This window comes from Leptosomus discolor, chromosome 10, assembly GCF_034619465.1.
Source record: "Leptosomus discolor isolate bLepDis1 chromosome 10, bLepDis1.hap2, whole genome shotgun sequence".
NCBI classification, from domain to species: Eukaryota; Metazoa; Chordata; class Aves; order Leptosomiformes; family Leptosomidae; genus Leptosomus; species Leptosomus discolor.
The window spans coordinates 4144697-4159011 of NC_141400.1; the positions used below are offsets into that span (position 1 = coordinate 4144697).

The following is a 14315-nucleotide window of genomic DNA, read 5'->3' on the forward strand; positions in this document are numbered from 1 at the left end:
TGCTGTTGTGCAGTTAAACATAGGGGGACAAACATTTAGCCTGGCTGGTGTTTCACCCGGTCACCGCACTGCCGTGTGGGCCAACCGGCTAGCAGATGGACTCACCTCACCGCCAGAGGGACAGACGAGCCTGTAACTCCCACTACAACACTGATCATAAACCAACTGTCCATTATCTACTAAACCAACAGCTTTATGATATATTAAGTATGCAGGTTATTGCAAGGGCTCTTTTTCATTAAGTTCTAACGAGACTAAAACAACCAAACTCTGTGTAGTTGATCAGTTTGGGATTTTTGTTTTCTTTAGACAGACCTCCAACAACCAGATCATCACAGCAGCCTCCAGTACCTCCCCAGCGACCTGGCCCGTCCCCAGTACCAGCCTCATTTGGGGGAAGAGGTGCTTCTGTATGTTTCTTTCTTAATATTTCACCTATTTCCATTGCCACTTGGACCCTCTTAGAAGTCCAAGTGTAATGACATTTTTATTCAGATAGTGTCTGTAAAGGAAGAATTTCAGCCATCAAAACAGATTTGAACTCTGTTACAGGCTGGCCACTTTTTCATGGAACAATTAAATTTCACAGGACAAATATATTAGGTTATTTCACATTACTTGTTTTTTTCTTACACTCGTGAATGCCTCTCCCATATAAATTATAGATTTGTAATAGATGCCTCTTTGGTATTTTAGTGATATTTGTAAAAAGAAAAAAAAAGGTTAAGTCTTTCCAAGCTGTTTCTAGCAATTTTCCAATTGAATTGAGACCACATAGAAGTATAAAGGACTGTATAATCAGAACCGTGATGACCAGAATTTTTTCCTCTTTTTTGCTTCTGTGAATACTTCAAAACTGAAAGTTGTTGCGCTGTTGACAGCTGGCACTATAGGTTTACTGTGTGTCAGAAAAGATGCACATCAGACCTACCCATGGAGACAAGTACAGGTAATTTTAGGATGTGATGGAGGGACTTTCGGTCTGACCCAGAATCACAGTTCATATCTATAAACCACACAGGACTCTAAAGTGTCACGAGTTCTCAAGACTGCTGTCCTCAATTGCTGCTCTATGCTTTTTGAATAAGAACGAACATTGGAAGGCATTTTCTGGAGAATCCTAGGGTTAGATGCAAACATCTTTTGCAGCTGCTGACAAGACAATGCTGCTCAGCCCCGGCTCTCCCAGTAACAAAGGCCAGCCCTTTCTCCCCTGCCTCAGTCAGTAACACAGACAGCACCTATTTCTCAACTTCAAATTTACATCCACTCATTTCAAAACCAGTTTTCAAAACCAACACCTACTGCGTTGAAGGGGCAAAGATACAACAGCATTGTTGAAGCTCCTGTTTCTTTCCTTTGACAATACTCCTGCCCTCCCCACAGATAACATCTCGCTAGAGTATTCCTTGTGAGTGGAAACAGACGGAGGCACGTCTGCATCTAACAAACCCCCCTGTACATAGGTCACCTTCAGGGGTGTTAGTGGCTCCTGTCCTTCCTGCATTGAGCAGAGACCTATTCCTTGTGCTGTACCAGAGATGAAGATTGGCAGGTGTGGTGTGGTGGGGTTAATGTACTAAAATTAAAACAGAACAGTGAAGACACACTTTAACCACAAGTAAAATATCTGTTTTAGCTGCCAGCTTTTCCTCCTCCACCAAGCAACAATGACTTGAGTAGAGACAGAAATGTCAAGCCTTTGAAACGTAAGTACAGCCAGTTTTCTTTTTGTAAAGCTTTTCCCTCGGGCTACGTAGCACTTCGCTCTTGCCTACATCTCCTCAGTTCCACTCTCTTCTACTATTTACACAGAAGCTTCTCTTGTTATTTTAAGAAGTAACCCCAGTTCATTGCTATGCACAATGAAGATATTTTGACCTACACCAGCAAATGATCTTACACAGCTTTTGTGTTTAGCCCCAGCTCCTTCTATAGACAGAAGCACAAAACCCTCACTGGATCGCCTTGCTCCACCATTTGAAAGAGAAAGCCCAGGATCAGGTCAGTATTTGCTTATGCTACTATCAATGTGTCGGGGTTTTTTTAATTATTCAAAATTATCAGTTTGAATACCATTCATGCAAAAGAACAAGGCCCAACCCAACGCACCGTAATCCAATCGCAACCAAGGCGATGGGTTTATGACTAAATAACGGGAGCAGTACTTACAAAGTGAGAGAAATTGTATCTAGAAAGGAGCAACCCTGGCTCAGGACTAGTTGAACAGAAAGACATTATGACATTCTTGTGCAGTAAAGGTTTGATGTGATGCTGAAGTGAACGAACAAGGAAATACTTAGTAGGTTAAAAGAGGAAAGAACTTTTCCACACAAAGCTAACAAAACTCTACATACGCTACAATACGACTTTGGCACCCCGACTCAAAAGAATGCTGAGAACTGAAAAACATAGGAAATAATGGCATTTGTTTCAGATCTGAAAACCATATTTCACAAAGAATCTAAAGAGACTACTCCATGATTTTTATTTATTACCTAAACACTTTAAACTGTTACATAATGGCATAAACATATCCCATAATTCAAAGCTGAACCACAGAAAATATGATTTTGAAACATGTCACTTGGAAAATACTTGTATTTTCCTTTAACAAGAGATGTCACAATTTTGCCATCCCTTGCAAAGCCACAGTATTTTTCTGGCTGACATCTCAGGAGGCTGTGTGCTTCAATCTGCAAAATTCACTTTCAACAATATTCAAAACTTGCTTATTTCATGGAAAGTTTAATTAAGCATCCTCACTTTCATTTTTTCTAAATGTATGGTTTTACTACTTTCAGGGAGGAAGCCGGGCTTTCCTGAAAAGGTAAGACCTTCTTTGTTTGGTGCTTATTGATGTTTTTCACCTATTTTGATACATTTACATATTCTCTTCACTTGTTTTTTTACAGCCTCTGACTTCACAGCTGAGGTAAGAGTTTTGCCTCTGGAAATGAGATCTCAATGCCAGTATTACCCCATTGTTTCTTAGTAAGCTGCTTTTTGCCTTTAATTCCTTACCTTGCTCCTGCTTTAGAACCCTGGGGGAACAGCTAGCAATGATGCCAAAACCTCCTGTCCCACCAAGCGACAGATACGAAAGAGGTAATCCACCTCCTCTGAGGAAGCAGAGTCCTGGAAAGTAAGTGTTCATTTAATTGAAAATTAATAAAGGCTGTATTCAGTTTAACAAAATACGGATAAGCAGCACAGGACAGTACAATTTACTGGTACTGCATGACAGCGGGGTCTGCGGCTCTCAAAGTTTTGCTTCGTGAATACGCACGGGATGGGCTGTAAGCTACAGGAAAGTGTGAAGGCAGAAGCAGCTCTGCAGTCATATCTGAAACAGCCCTTAGGCAGGGCGTGACTCACTTCCAAGTTAACACAGAAAGATACCATCCATGTTTTTGCCACCAGCTCAAGTTCTTGCTCTAGGGTACATCCTTCCAGGAGTTCTATTGCTTTTTTTTTAGGATGTTAGAAAAAAGAAAGCTTTACTTTCCTACCGTTGATTTTAAAAGCCTGCAAAACTCCTTCTTAATAGCAAACAGCATTCTCTAGCAGAACTAGATAATTCTCTAGCATTTTCTAGATAACTTGTGGGCTGAACAGTGTGACTGATCTTAAAACAAAATAAGAAAGTAATTGAGATCTGCTACTCAGCCAGGATAATTTCTCAGAGAAGCAAAGACTGGAAGGCTTCTCATGTGCTCCAGCAATGTTGCTACGTACTATAAATGAGTTCAAGACTTGTAAAATCTTGTTTGAAGCTCTAATCTTGTAATTAATTCATGAGATTTTCCTTGTTGATAGAATCAAGACAGACTAAGGACTAGCATAACATCTTAGATTATGACTGAAAATTAGAATCTTAGACACGAGGAAAAAAGTGTTACTGCATTCACTGGGTCTGTAAAACTTACTATAAATTCATGTCTTACTTGAAAATATGGCCCAATGAACACAAAGTGAATGAGTAATATTCCACCTATGAGTCATGTCTTGTTTTCTCTGTTTCCTTTCAGGCAGGGCTGGCCCCCACAAAAAAAAAATGGAGTAAGTATAGTCTCGAGGCAAATATTTAAAGGTATAGGGAGTACAATGAAATGAAGTACCTGTACAAACTAATAATTCCGGACAAGGTAAACTCATTTCTTTTATCAGTTATCGTGAATACTCAGGGATCTTTCATAGCACATTCTTCCTTTTTGAATTGCTCTATGTCAAGCTCAGTTTATTCCCCGAGTACTTTATCTTACACATCAGGAAGAATAAGTCCACATTTTTTTTATGACATGGAAGAAGTGATTTTGCTTACACTAAGTTTTGGGGCGTTGGGTGTTTTTTCATCTTACGCTGACTTAAGGATTTCACTCTCAGATAACTCTGAGAGCCTACACTTACTGAGGGAACGAGGAAAGTTTACATCTGCTGAGTTTCTGACTACTTTGGGTCAGGATCCATCACGAGACATCTACCTCACAGCTTATTTGTAAATAATAGCTACACCTTAATGCAAGAACTGTAAAAATCATTTGGTATTGCATGAAGGTAGAAATACCAGCATTTTAGATGAAAGTGACAGTACAGATATTAAAGTCCCTGTATACTCAAAATTCACCAACTTCCAGGTTTTCGTTTTGTAAAATCTGCCTAAGACCTGTGCTAAAATATGTTGCTAATGCTTATTTTCCTTTGGCTCCCCAGGAAGAAGAAGAGAGTAAGTATTTCTACAGCGATTTTTAAAACTTAAAGCCTTTCTTTGTCTCAGTTCTGAAACTAAATAAAATGATGGCAGAGTTGTTTCTTTAGAGTCGGTTCAGAAAGACGGGTGGTACCTTGGCAGGCTGTAGAATGCTCATAAAGCACCTCATGCGGATTTATCCATCAAAGCCACGATACACAGAAAATCAATAGCCAACAGCTTCCTTCAGTCAGCCACCTACAAGACAGGAGGATTTCTTATTTTGAAACACATTACATTTAGAGATTTGTGAGCTGCACACAGCAGCAAACAGCCAGGCATGGAGACCTGGTATCCTCCCAGACTTCACCACAATGTTCAGTCCAACCCTGCTGGTCCTAGTCTTCTGTGTAACGCTATTTACTCTAACAAACAGAAGCAGACCTCGTGTTGTGTTAATAACAGCATTTATAATTTACTTCATAATCCTAGTTCCTAACATTAAGTCGGTAAAGTGACACCATAACAGAAGCAGAACATTTGGCCAAGTGTCTACAAATTATCACTGTCTCTAGGACTCCAGAAAGAACAGGGCTATTGAAGCTGTGCAGAGCACAGTTAATCTGTTCCCCTCTAAGCAGTAGTTGCCATCTGAGGACACTGCAGAAAGTAAATCTTTTATTTTATGCTGTTCATGATGATATGGGAGAAATCTCACAAAGGAATGGAGTTCAAAAGGTGACCTCAAATCCACTATTTAGAAGCAACGTAACAGAGCACATGGTTACGTACCACCTTCAGCTCTACCGCAGTCTAGGTATCTGAATTGTAGCTCATCCAAAACAGAAGTTAGAAAACAGAAATGTTACTCATGTCTGTTGCAGCTTTTTTAATACTTAAAATTAAGTCCTCAGTTGGCCACACGAGTTTACAATTACATACCAAGGACCCTTATAGAGCAGTTTACTCCATTACATTTCTCTAATTAAACAGCAGGAATGTGACAGCATTTCTGCATTCTACCTCATTTAAGAACGCCTCACATAAGTTTTAAGTTTCCTTCTCTTCCTCTTCACAGCTGCACCCCAAAGACCAGTGCCACAGCTGTCTTTGCCCCCATACAGCTCCAACACGTTCCCATCCAAATCTGTCAAGCCTCCACCTAAGCCAGGATCCAACAGCACGCCTGCCGCAGAAAGGTTTGTCTCACCCGTTACTGTGTCACTTCTTTTGAATCCCAATCTCTTTGCGATTTAGCAAATAACAGTATGTACAGGGCTACAGGGCTCCCAGGTGAACCCAAGGTAACTACTTGAAGCAGTCCGTTATTTCTCAGGCTCTACCCCCACCTCCACTACATGCTGATCCGTGTTGTTCCTACTATCAAGGAGAATCCTTCATCTAATTTAAACGCTGTATTTAGCGAAGCAGATAGTGCACATCAGGCAATCAAGAAAAATATTTAAATCTCTGAGTTTTATGTCAAGGAAGTATTTTAGGGCCGACGTGATACAATGCTTCCATCCTTGAGACACCTCTCCCGTTGCCTGCAGAATGACGAGCCCTTTTGGGAAGGGATCAGCTTCTACAAAACTATGTAGGATCCAGGTCAAAGAGGTCCTTCTTTAAGAGGATTCTTCACACTCTAGAAGCCTAAGTGCTAGAGCTGTGACTACTGATTGCTTCAAAACGAAAAAGCCCCACAACCTTAGTTGTCTAGAGTGGAATCTGAAAGAATTTCTCCACCCTTTTACTAAATTTTACTCTAATGTTTGGTAATTCCTACTTAAAATTCTGAACCTTGCTCCAACTATGATTTTTTTCTAGTTTCAATTTCCAAATATTGGATTGTTATGTCTTCCTTTGCTATGTGGAAGAGCCCTTAATTAAATTTTGATTTCTGATGAAGCCAAGTGGGCTTCTTGAGTCTATGTCTGAAGTACATATTCTAATCTCTGTGGTTTTTTAATGGCTTTTTGATTAATTCCTTCCATTTACCATCATCCTCTGGAACTGCTGACACCCCAATAGAACAAATCTTGCAGTAGCAACAACAAGGTCATACGCAAATAGGAACTATTCCTATGATGAACACTTCTGCTTATATTCAAGCAGCACGGACAAATTTTGCTATAGCAGAGGCCCTCATTTGGCTGATCCTCTTCCATGAATCAAGCCATGACAGGGTGTTTTTGTTCTGCAAACATAATTAACATATTCACCCCCGAGCTTTTTGTACAGTGCATTTAAGCAGAACAGAAATATGAACTGTAAAGGAAACGGGTGCAGGCAGTTTGTTCCCGATTAGGTGAAGAAATTTTTAAAAAAATTTAAACCACGAAGATTGGGACTTTTCATTTTGAGAAGTCTTGGATGGGGGTTCTGGGATCAGGCCATAAAAGGATACTGCAGATTTTCTAACAAAAAGCATAAACGTGAACACAGCAGGGAAAGCATAGGCCCACGGAAGCATGACGGTGCTGCGGGTATGAGCTCTGCACCCTGTCAGCTCACAGCTCACAGAACCAGAGCAGTTGAGGCTGGCAGGGACCTCTGCGCATCACCAGGCCAAACCCCCTGCTCGAGCAGGGTCACCCAGGGCAGGCTGCCCAGCACCATGTCTGGATGGCTCTTGAATGTCTCCAAGAAAGCAGGCTGCACTACCTTTCCTGGCAACCTGCTCCACTGCTCAGTTGCCCTCACAGTAAAAAAATGTCTCCTGACGTTCAGAGGGAACCTCCTGTGTCTCAGTTTGTGCCCATTGCCTCTGGTCCTGTCGCTGTGCGCTGCTGAAAAGCGCCTGGCTTCCCCTTCAGGTATTTATATGCATTCATGAGATCCCTCCTGAGCCTTCTCTTTTCCAGGCTGAACAGTCCCAGCTCTCGCAGCTTTTCCTCATATGTGAGATGCTCCAGTCCCTTATCATTTTAGTGGCCCTTCACTAGACTTCTTGCAGTAGCTCCACATCCATAGTGTCAACATGAACGATGAGAAACTGCATTTTCACCAGCAACGACATAGAAGCCACAAGAACAATGACTCTGTAAGTGGGGCCCCACAGAAAGAAACATCTGGCAAGGTGTTGCCTGTGCTTCTGGCTCTAGGGGAATAAAGCGGTCATTCCCTGTGAAAACTCAACAAGCTGAAGCAGTTTTCTGCATCGATCCCGATACAGAAGTCTTGGTGGTCCGCCAACGATTCCCTCTACCTTATTCCCAGATACTGAGCTTCAAGTAAACTTAATGGTGGACACCCTTCCATAAAAAGAAGGGAAACAAAAAGAAGAAAGAGAAGGCTATCGGCATCCTGCAGAGGTCTCAAGAAGACGTCACATTCTGTAAAACAGGCACAACGTCCACAGAAATGTTCTGTAGCAATGCTGTGTTTATACTGACCACTTTTTTTTTTTTCTTTAACAGCTCTAGAAACCTGTCTTCAAGTGGCTCCCTACCACCACGCTTACATCTAGGTTTGTACCCTGCATTCCTGCATTTTTTTGTACAAAAATGACAGAAGGTTGAAAGGTGGTTTCAGTGCAGTTAATATAAACTTTTTTTTCCTATGGATGTTTCCGGCTGGACTGTGAACAGGAAACTATCAAGTTCCTGAAAGGCATCTTGTGTAACTTCGTCTGAATCTAAGACTTTTTTCCCCCTGAAGTTTGGGCTTACTGCCTGGTTAAACCATTGTCAAACTTCATATAAGCATCTTTTTCAACACCGCAGTGCAGCGAACACTGCTGAGAGCTGCGCAGCGCTACCTGCAAGTCACTGCGGTATACTGACACTCTCGAAAACAGGAAAAAACACTTTCCATGTGAATTATGCTGCATGTTTATCATGTAATAACAAGTAAAAAGTAAAGGAAGCTTAGAAATCAATTACTCTGCAAATAATTTTTCACATATGGTCTGCCATGTGAGCTGCCAGTGTCTTACAGCGCCACTTTTCAGTCTCTATGTGCTAAGAAGGCAAGGCATGCCGAGAGACAGCATTACTTCTGTCCCTAAAGAAACCAGAGATGCTCTCAACTGAGTACCTGTGGTACAGATGTAACCTCTGTTTCGAGTTCAGCTGATTTTAGGGAAACCTGAACTGCCAGAGTTCCGCTGAAGTCCCCATGCACCAAGGACGAAGTTACGTAAAGAACCCGGCTCTCATACAGCAGCCGAAATGTGATTTCAAATCAATTCAAAATGTCTCAGTGTCTGAGTGATACAAATCCTTCATCCATCATAAAATCAAGGTTTTACACCCTGTACGCACTCCACAGATGAAATTAATTTCCTGGTTTTAACAATTTTTTCTCTGCTTTTATATCTTTGAAGGCAACAACAGCAGATCTCCTTCAAGAGGTGCAGCTGATATGAGACCTCCGTTGCCAATTCCTAGCAGGCAGACTGGTCACCAGACAAACGTGGAGGAAGACGAGGTGCAAAACTTTACAAGTACTAACCATAACTGCTAAACATAGCAAATGTTCTGACCTTGAGAGAGAACGTTCTTCAAAGTTGTTTTTCTCATTAGCAGTCACTGTCAGGATGTTAGTAGGTGCTTCCAGTTTCCTTTTCTGTGTCAGACTTTAATGCCTTACTTTGCCTTCACCAAGAAAAACAACAGTAGCAAAAACCCAGTGGAGCAAAATAAGAATAATACTTGTTTGCTGCATTACTTGTTTTGCACAATTGCCCTCAACTAGCATGACTTAGTCGGTTCTTCTTCCATGAAACCTTGGTGGGTAAAGAACTCATACCCTTTCAGTGCATTTTTGTTTCACACTTCTTTAAATATGACAAAGTTAAAGCAAACGCTCCTGGTGATAACACTGCTGGGCAATCAGACATAGCAAATTCACAGGAAGTCTGCATTACTGTCTCAGATGATAGTTAAGAAAGAAAAAGCAAAATAAAATAATTTTTAACAAACCCTGGGAAAGGAAGGCAAAGGCGGCTCGTGTCCCAGGCAGACAAAAGATAAAGTGTCACTTAAAATCTATCTTTTACTGAAAATATTTGGAAATACCTGTTTTCTTAGCTTACTTGCAGACATATTATAGCTACGCCTGTGACATTTTCCAACTCATCAAAGCGAGCAAATAATTTTAAAATCATTTAGTGCCACTTAGCATACAGTAATACATACCAGTGCGATCCCTGAAGCTCCTACCTTCAGAGATTCTGCACATAAACCAAAACATCCCCCACATTCAAATTTCTCTCTACTTGTATGCTGTTAAGGCCACAAGCTCATTCAGTGACAGCCGACTTTCTCCTTTCTCCTCTCTCACGAAACCCACAGGACTCACTCAATGAGGAATGGTACGTTGCTTATGTCAGCCGGCCAGCAGCAGAAGCAGCTCTTCGAAAAATAAACAAGGTACGCCTTACAGCGCTCGTGGTTCCCACCATCTCCTAGCCAGGTGTCCTGGGGGTCGCACGGGAAGAGCGAAGGTAAAGGAGCCGGTGAGATCATAGCCCCGGTACAGACACTTGGAGTGGGGGATTCACCTGGGACGGCTTCACCCGCGTAAGAGTTACGCACCTGGTCTGAAGCAGCCATGAAGGCTGTTTTCCACAGTCCACGAGCACAAAGTCTGTGTCTCCAGAAAGCAGTTTCACCTCACCTCTCTTAGCAGGAGTGACTTGTTCTCTGGAAAGAGTTCCCTGTCTCTTCTGAGGAATTTGTTGCAAATTCCCAGTTTTAGGTAGCTTGAATTAGATGAGACGAATCCCACCCTTTTCTAGGCCGTATTTACCAGCAAAATGAAGTCCAGATTCAAACGGATAAAACCCAGGCTTAACTGTGCGTGTGGAGATAAACCAAATTGTTTCCCACCACTGTGGGGAATCTTTTTCCTCCATGATGCTTCACAGCACATGCAATGAGTTGAAGACGACATGTACAGCACGTCAATGACTTGTACCAGGCTCCGGCTCACGAGACCACATTCAATGTCTCTGAGAAAGGGTCTTTCAATGGAAGACTTGTTAAAACAGATCTGAAATGAGGAAAAGCAGAGAGAGAAAGAAAGAATACCACTGCCTTTACCAAAATGACACACACTATCATTATTTTAGGCTGTCTGTAAATAGGTCACATAGGAACCTTGACTGGCACTTACCAGAGATGAACCTCACATCTGGTTAAGGTGACACAAGGTTTGACCTTTGATATTTTACTTACTCCTTCAATAGAATCTCTCCCTCATAGAACACCATTCTTCTCTTTCCTAAAAAACTGCATTTGTATCAGGAAAGTTAAGTAGCAAGTTGAGAGATAAAACATTTGAGAAATGACCTAAACTCTTTAATAGTGCAGTTTTTCTTATCAGGAGGAAAGCGATTTTGGAAAGAAAAAAACACTTAAAAGCATGAGTGCTCTAGCTAAGGTCACTACGCTGATCAAACCCAGAAGTGATGGTTATTTGTCATCTTTCATTTTTTCATCTTTCAGGATGGAACATTCTTGGTAAGAGACAGCTCCAGAAAAACTGCTACTCACCCGTACGTACTGATGGTGCTGTACAGAGATAAAGTATACAACATCCAGATTCGTTACCAGGAGCAAAATCACATTTATTTGTTAGGAACCGGCTTAAAAGGAAAAGAGGTACTATGTGTTTTTCACACGACTTCCCTTCATCTGAAGGTCTCTCCTGTCTCATTGCTAGGTGCCAGACTACTTAACCTGGCAGCTCTTTTACTGCAGTGGAATTCTGCTGACTGGGTCGAGTTATTCCTGATAGAATACGTCACTGCTGGGAGTAAAATCGGATTCTCCTGTTTGCACCCCGGGAACAAAGGGATAGCCTTAGACTACAGCCGTCAGAAATCCCCATGCCTGGTTAGGGAACGTTTGCTGGCCGCCAGGATGCCAGCCAAGGGACTCACTAGCTGAGAGCAAATCCATTCTGCCACGTCTCCTGCTTCCCTCCCAGGCTGCCTTTCCTCCCCTCCAGCAGTACGGCACTGGATTTGCTGGCACGGACAGACTGGTCAGCAGACGTACTGCAGTTCTGATTGGGTCAGAACTCTCTGAATTTATCAGTCAACTTTTTGAACCTTCCAGTGGGATCATCATGTCTACCAGAATGATGACATCATGCAGGCCAAGACTGCATAAATTAATTATACAACATTGCAGGGGGTTGTGCACACACTAGATTAACAGGTTTTGAGCTACAGATCATGGCAGGAATGAAAACAGCTGATGTGATAGTATTTACTGGGCCTTATAAGACTGCTAAATAGTTAGAGTCTAAAAAAAACCTTCTGGTTTTACTAATTACTAATAATTCTGACATTTTGGCCATAACTTTCTCATTTTTTCCATCCCACAGGATTTTTCTTCTGTAGCAGATATCATTGATTACTTCCAGAGAACACCTCTTCTTCTGATTGATGGAAAAGACAGAGGTTCAAGAAACCAGTGCATGTTAAAATACGCTGCAGGACGTATGGAAATGAGACCTTAATGAAGATCACATATAGTATCGAAGCCTACCAAGTTTGTAAACTTCAGGATATTTCCTTTTTCAGCAAACTAAAATCATGCCATCATTAAAAATCCTTTTAATTTTAAGGAAAAAGGACAATGTTATTTTTAAATTATGCCTTAAATGCAGTGCCTGCAAATCTGGTTTTCCTACATGTTTATTACTGTCCACTAATCACACAGTACGTGAGACTCTTTTCTCTTCCAACATCTGTGTATCTTCTTGAAATTATTTCCATGCCACATTAGAGGACCCATAAATAAATATTAATACAAGTCTCTGCTTTCACAGGAGGAAAAAAAAAAAGAAAGCTATTTTTCAGTTCAGAACTGCAGCAGGAATGATGTTATTTAAAGCGACACAGAGCAGATCCAAACCTTGTTGAGGAGCAGGCAAAAGACAATAAAAGCCCAACTTTTTCCCCCAATCCACTTCCCAATAAATCTAACTATGGCCACTTCTGTGAAACAACTGGGACTCCAACCTGGATCCTAAAGACACTTAGGCTTCAGCAGCACCAAAAAAATCCCCAACCCTGGAGATGTAGCTGCCTGTCAAGATCTGTCTAGGAAAATAAAATACCACACACAGATACCACGTTCTCTCTGCTGAACCACCGATGACTCACCGACGGCATGTCTTAGCCCACACTGGCGTTATGTATCCCCTAGATCCTCTCCCCTCACTCAGAAAGATGCTTCTCTCCCCTCACTCAGAAAGCTGCTTCTCTCCCCTCACTCAGCCCTCTCTTTGCTGGTGCCTTTCTGACTCTAAATTAAGCAACTACCTTTTTATAGGAGACACATGATCATCATGTGATTCTTAATTGGCAGAACACACCCAAATCTCTTAGAAAGCAGACAATTAGGCTAAATGTAGTTCCTCTTATACAACCGCTTTCTGGTTTTACTGTATTTTTTCAAGAAAAAATAGTAACACTCTCAGTTCTAAAATGTAAGTTGAAATGAGGACCGCTGAAGCATACTATATCAGGCTTTTCCCTCTCCTTTGTTAAGTGGGGTTTATCCACCTCTTTGCCTTGGTTTTCTAGTAACCTTTGTTTTCTGACAAGACTTTGGTTTGAGAATTACGTTCGACTTTGTCACCCTTTTCTCCTTTAAAGCCGTTTGTGTGTATATCACTTGAAACACTTGAACCAAAATTGAAGGCAGAAAAATACCTTCTGTGTAACCTGTACAGCTTCTCAGATAAGATAATCAGATTGCACAAACAGTTTGACTTTAAACATATGTTTTGCAAATGTTACCTTCCTTTCTAATATATTTAGCTAGGACCTGGAATTCGAAGTTAGCAAATGGCATTTCCATGCAACTATGAGACAAAAAAAAAGATGAAAAATAAAATTTTAAAAATTCTTCAGCTGACAAAAATTATTTCTAGACATATATTTTTTAAAAGCTCACTACTAACCTCGTGAAAGAAAAGTCAGTCAGAGTGTATGTTTTTCAAAAAATGCTAACATCAAGGACAACATCCCCCATATTACCACGGACTCTGTGAGCTGGAGGTTGTCATTCTATTCCATTGCACTGCCTGGAACAGTCTGATCACCCAGATCATCAGTGAAAGATAAATAAATGTAAACCAGCGTAACAAATTATACACTGTGTATTTTTTTCCGCAGAGTAAATCTTGATTTGATTATTCAGATAAATATGTTCCGTATATGAATAAAAACACACTCAACATTCAATCATGTCCACGAGTGAAGTATAATTGAATATTAATTTTAATGAACTACACAAAAATAGTCGCTACTCAGATTTTGGGCCAAGAAGATTTCAGAAGAGAGTACTGAGCCCGCTAACTTTTTCCTTCTTTTGTAACTAGGTGCACTAGAAAGTCACTACAGAAACTAGAATGAAAATGCTTTCGGTTTCCAGAAGTAACCTGCTCTTTGGCCCTGTCCGCAGCCGCAGCTTAGAATGAGGAAGGCAGATCAAATGACAAGTTGCGGTTCCTCCTTTACTGACTGTTTCTTATCCCATTTTCCGGAGCACAACTGAGATAAGAGAGCAATGACTTGACTTAAGTAATTTAAAATCCTTTGTTACTGTTCCAATACATCTCTGTTTAAAAGAAGAGAACCACATGTGTCAAACTTCATGCC

The 14315-nt window shown here is 41.1% G+C and overlaps 1 protein-coding gene across 1 annotated transcript in view; it reads left to right on the plus strand.

The window, feature by feature from the left end:
- Nucleotides 1-13898, plus strand: part of LCP2 (lymphocyte cytosolic protein 2) — a 33328-nt gene extending 19430 nt beyond the window's left edge. Inside the window, exons 8-21 of the mRNA XM_086470983.1 lie at nt 310-410; nt 1640-1709; nt 1921-2004; nt 2805-2830; nt 2916-2935; nt 3041-3145; nt 4032-4062; nt 4714-4726; nt 5769-5889; nt 8110-8159; nt 9018-9121; nt 9988-10065; nt 11143-11298; nt 12029-13898. Coding sequence (XP_086327109.1) covers nt 310-410; nt 1640-1709; nt 1921-2004; nt 2805-2830; nt 2916-2935; nt 3041-3145; nt 4032-4062; nt 4714-4726; nt 5769-5889; nt 8110-8159; nt 9018-9121; nt 9988-10065; nt 11143-11298; nt 12029-12163 — 1094 coding nt within the window. The 3' untranslated portion in view covers nt 12164-13898. The remainder of the gene's footprint in view (nt 1-309; nt 411-1639; nt 1710-1920; nt 2005-2804; nt 2831-2915; nt 2936-3040; nt 3146-4031; nt 4063-4713; nt 4727-5768; nt 5890-8109; nt 8160-9017; nt 9122-9987; nt 10066-11142; nt 11299-12028) is intronic.
- The last annotated feature ends 417 nt before the right edge of the window (nt 13899-14315 follow it).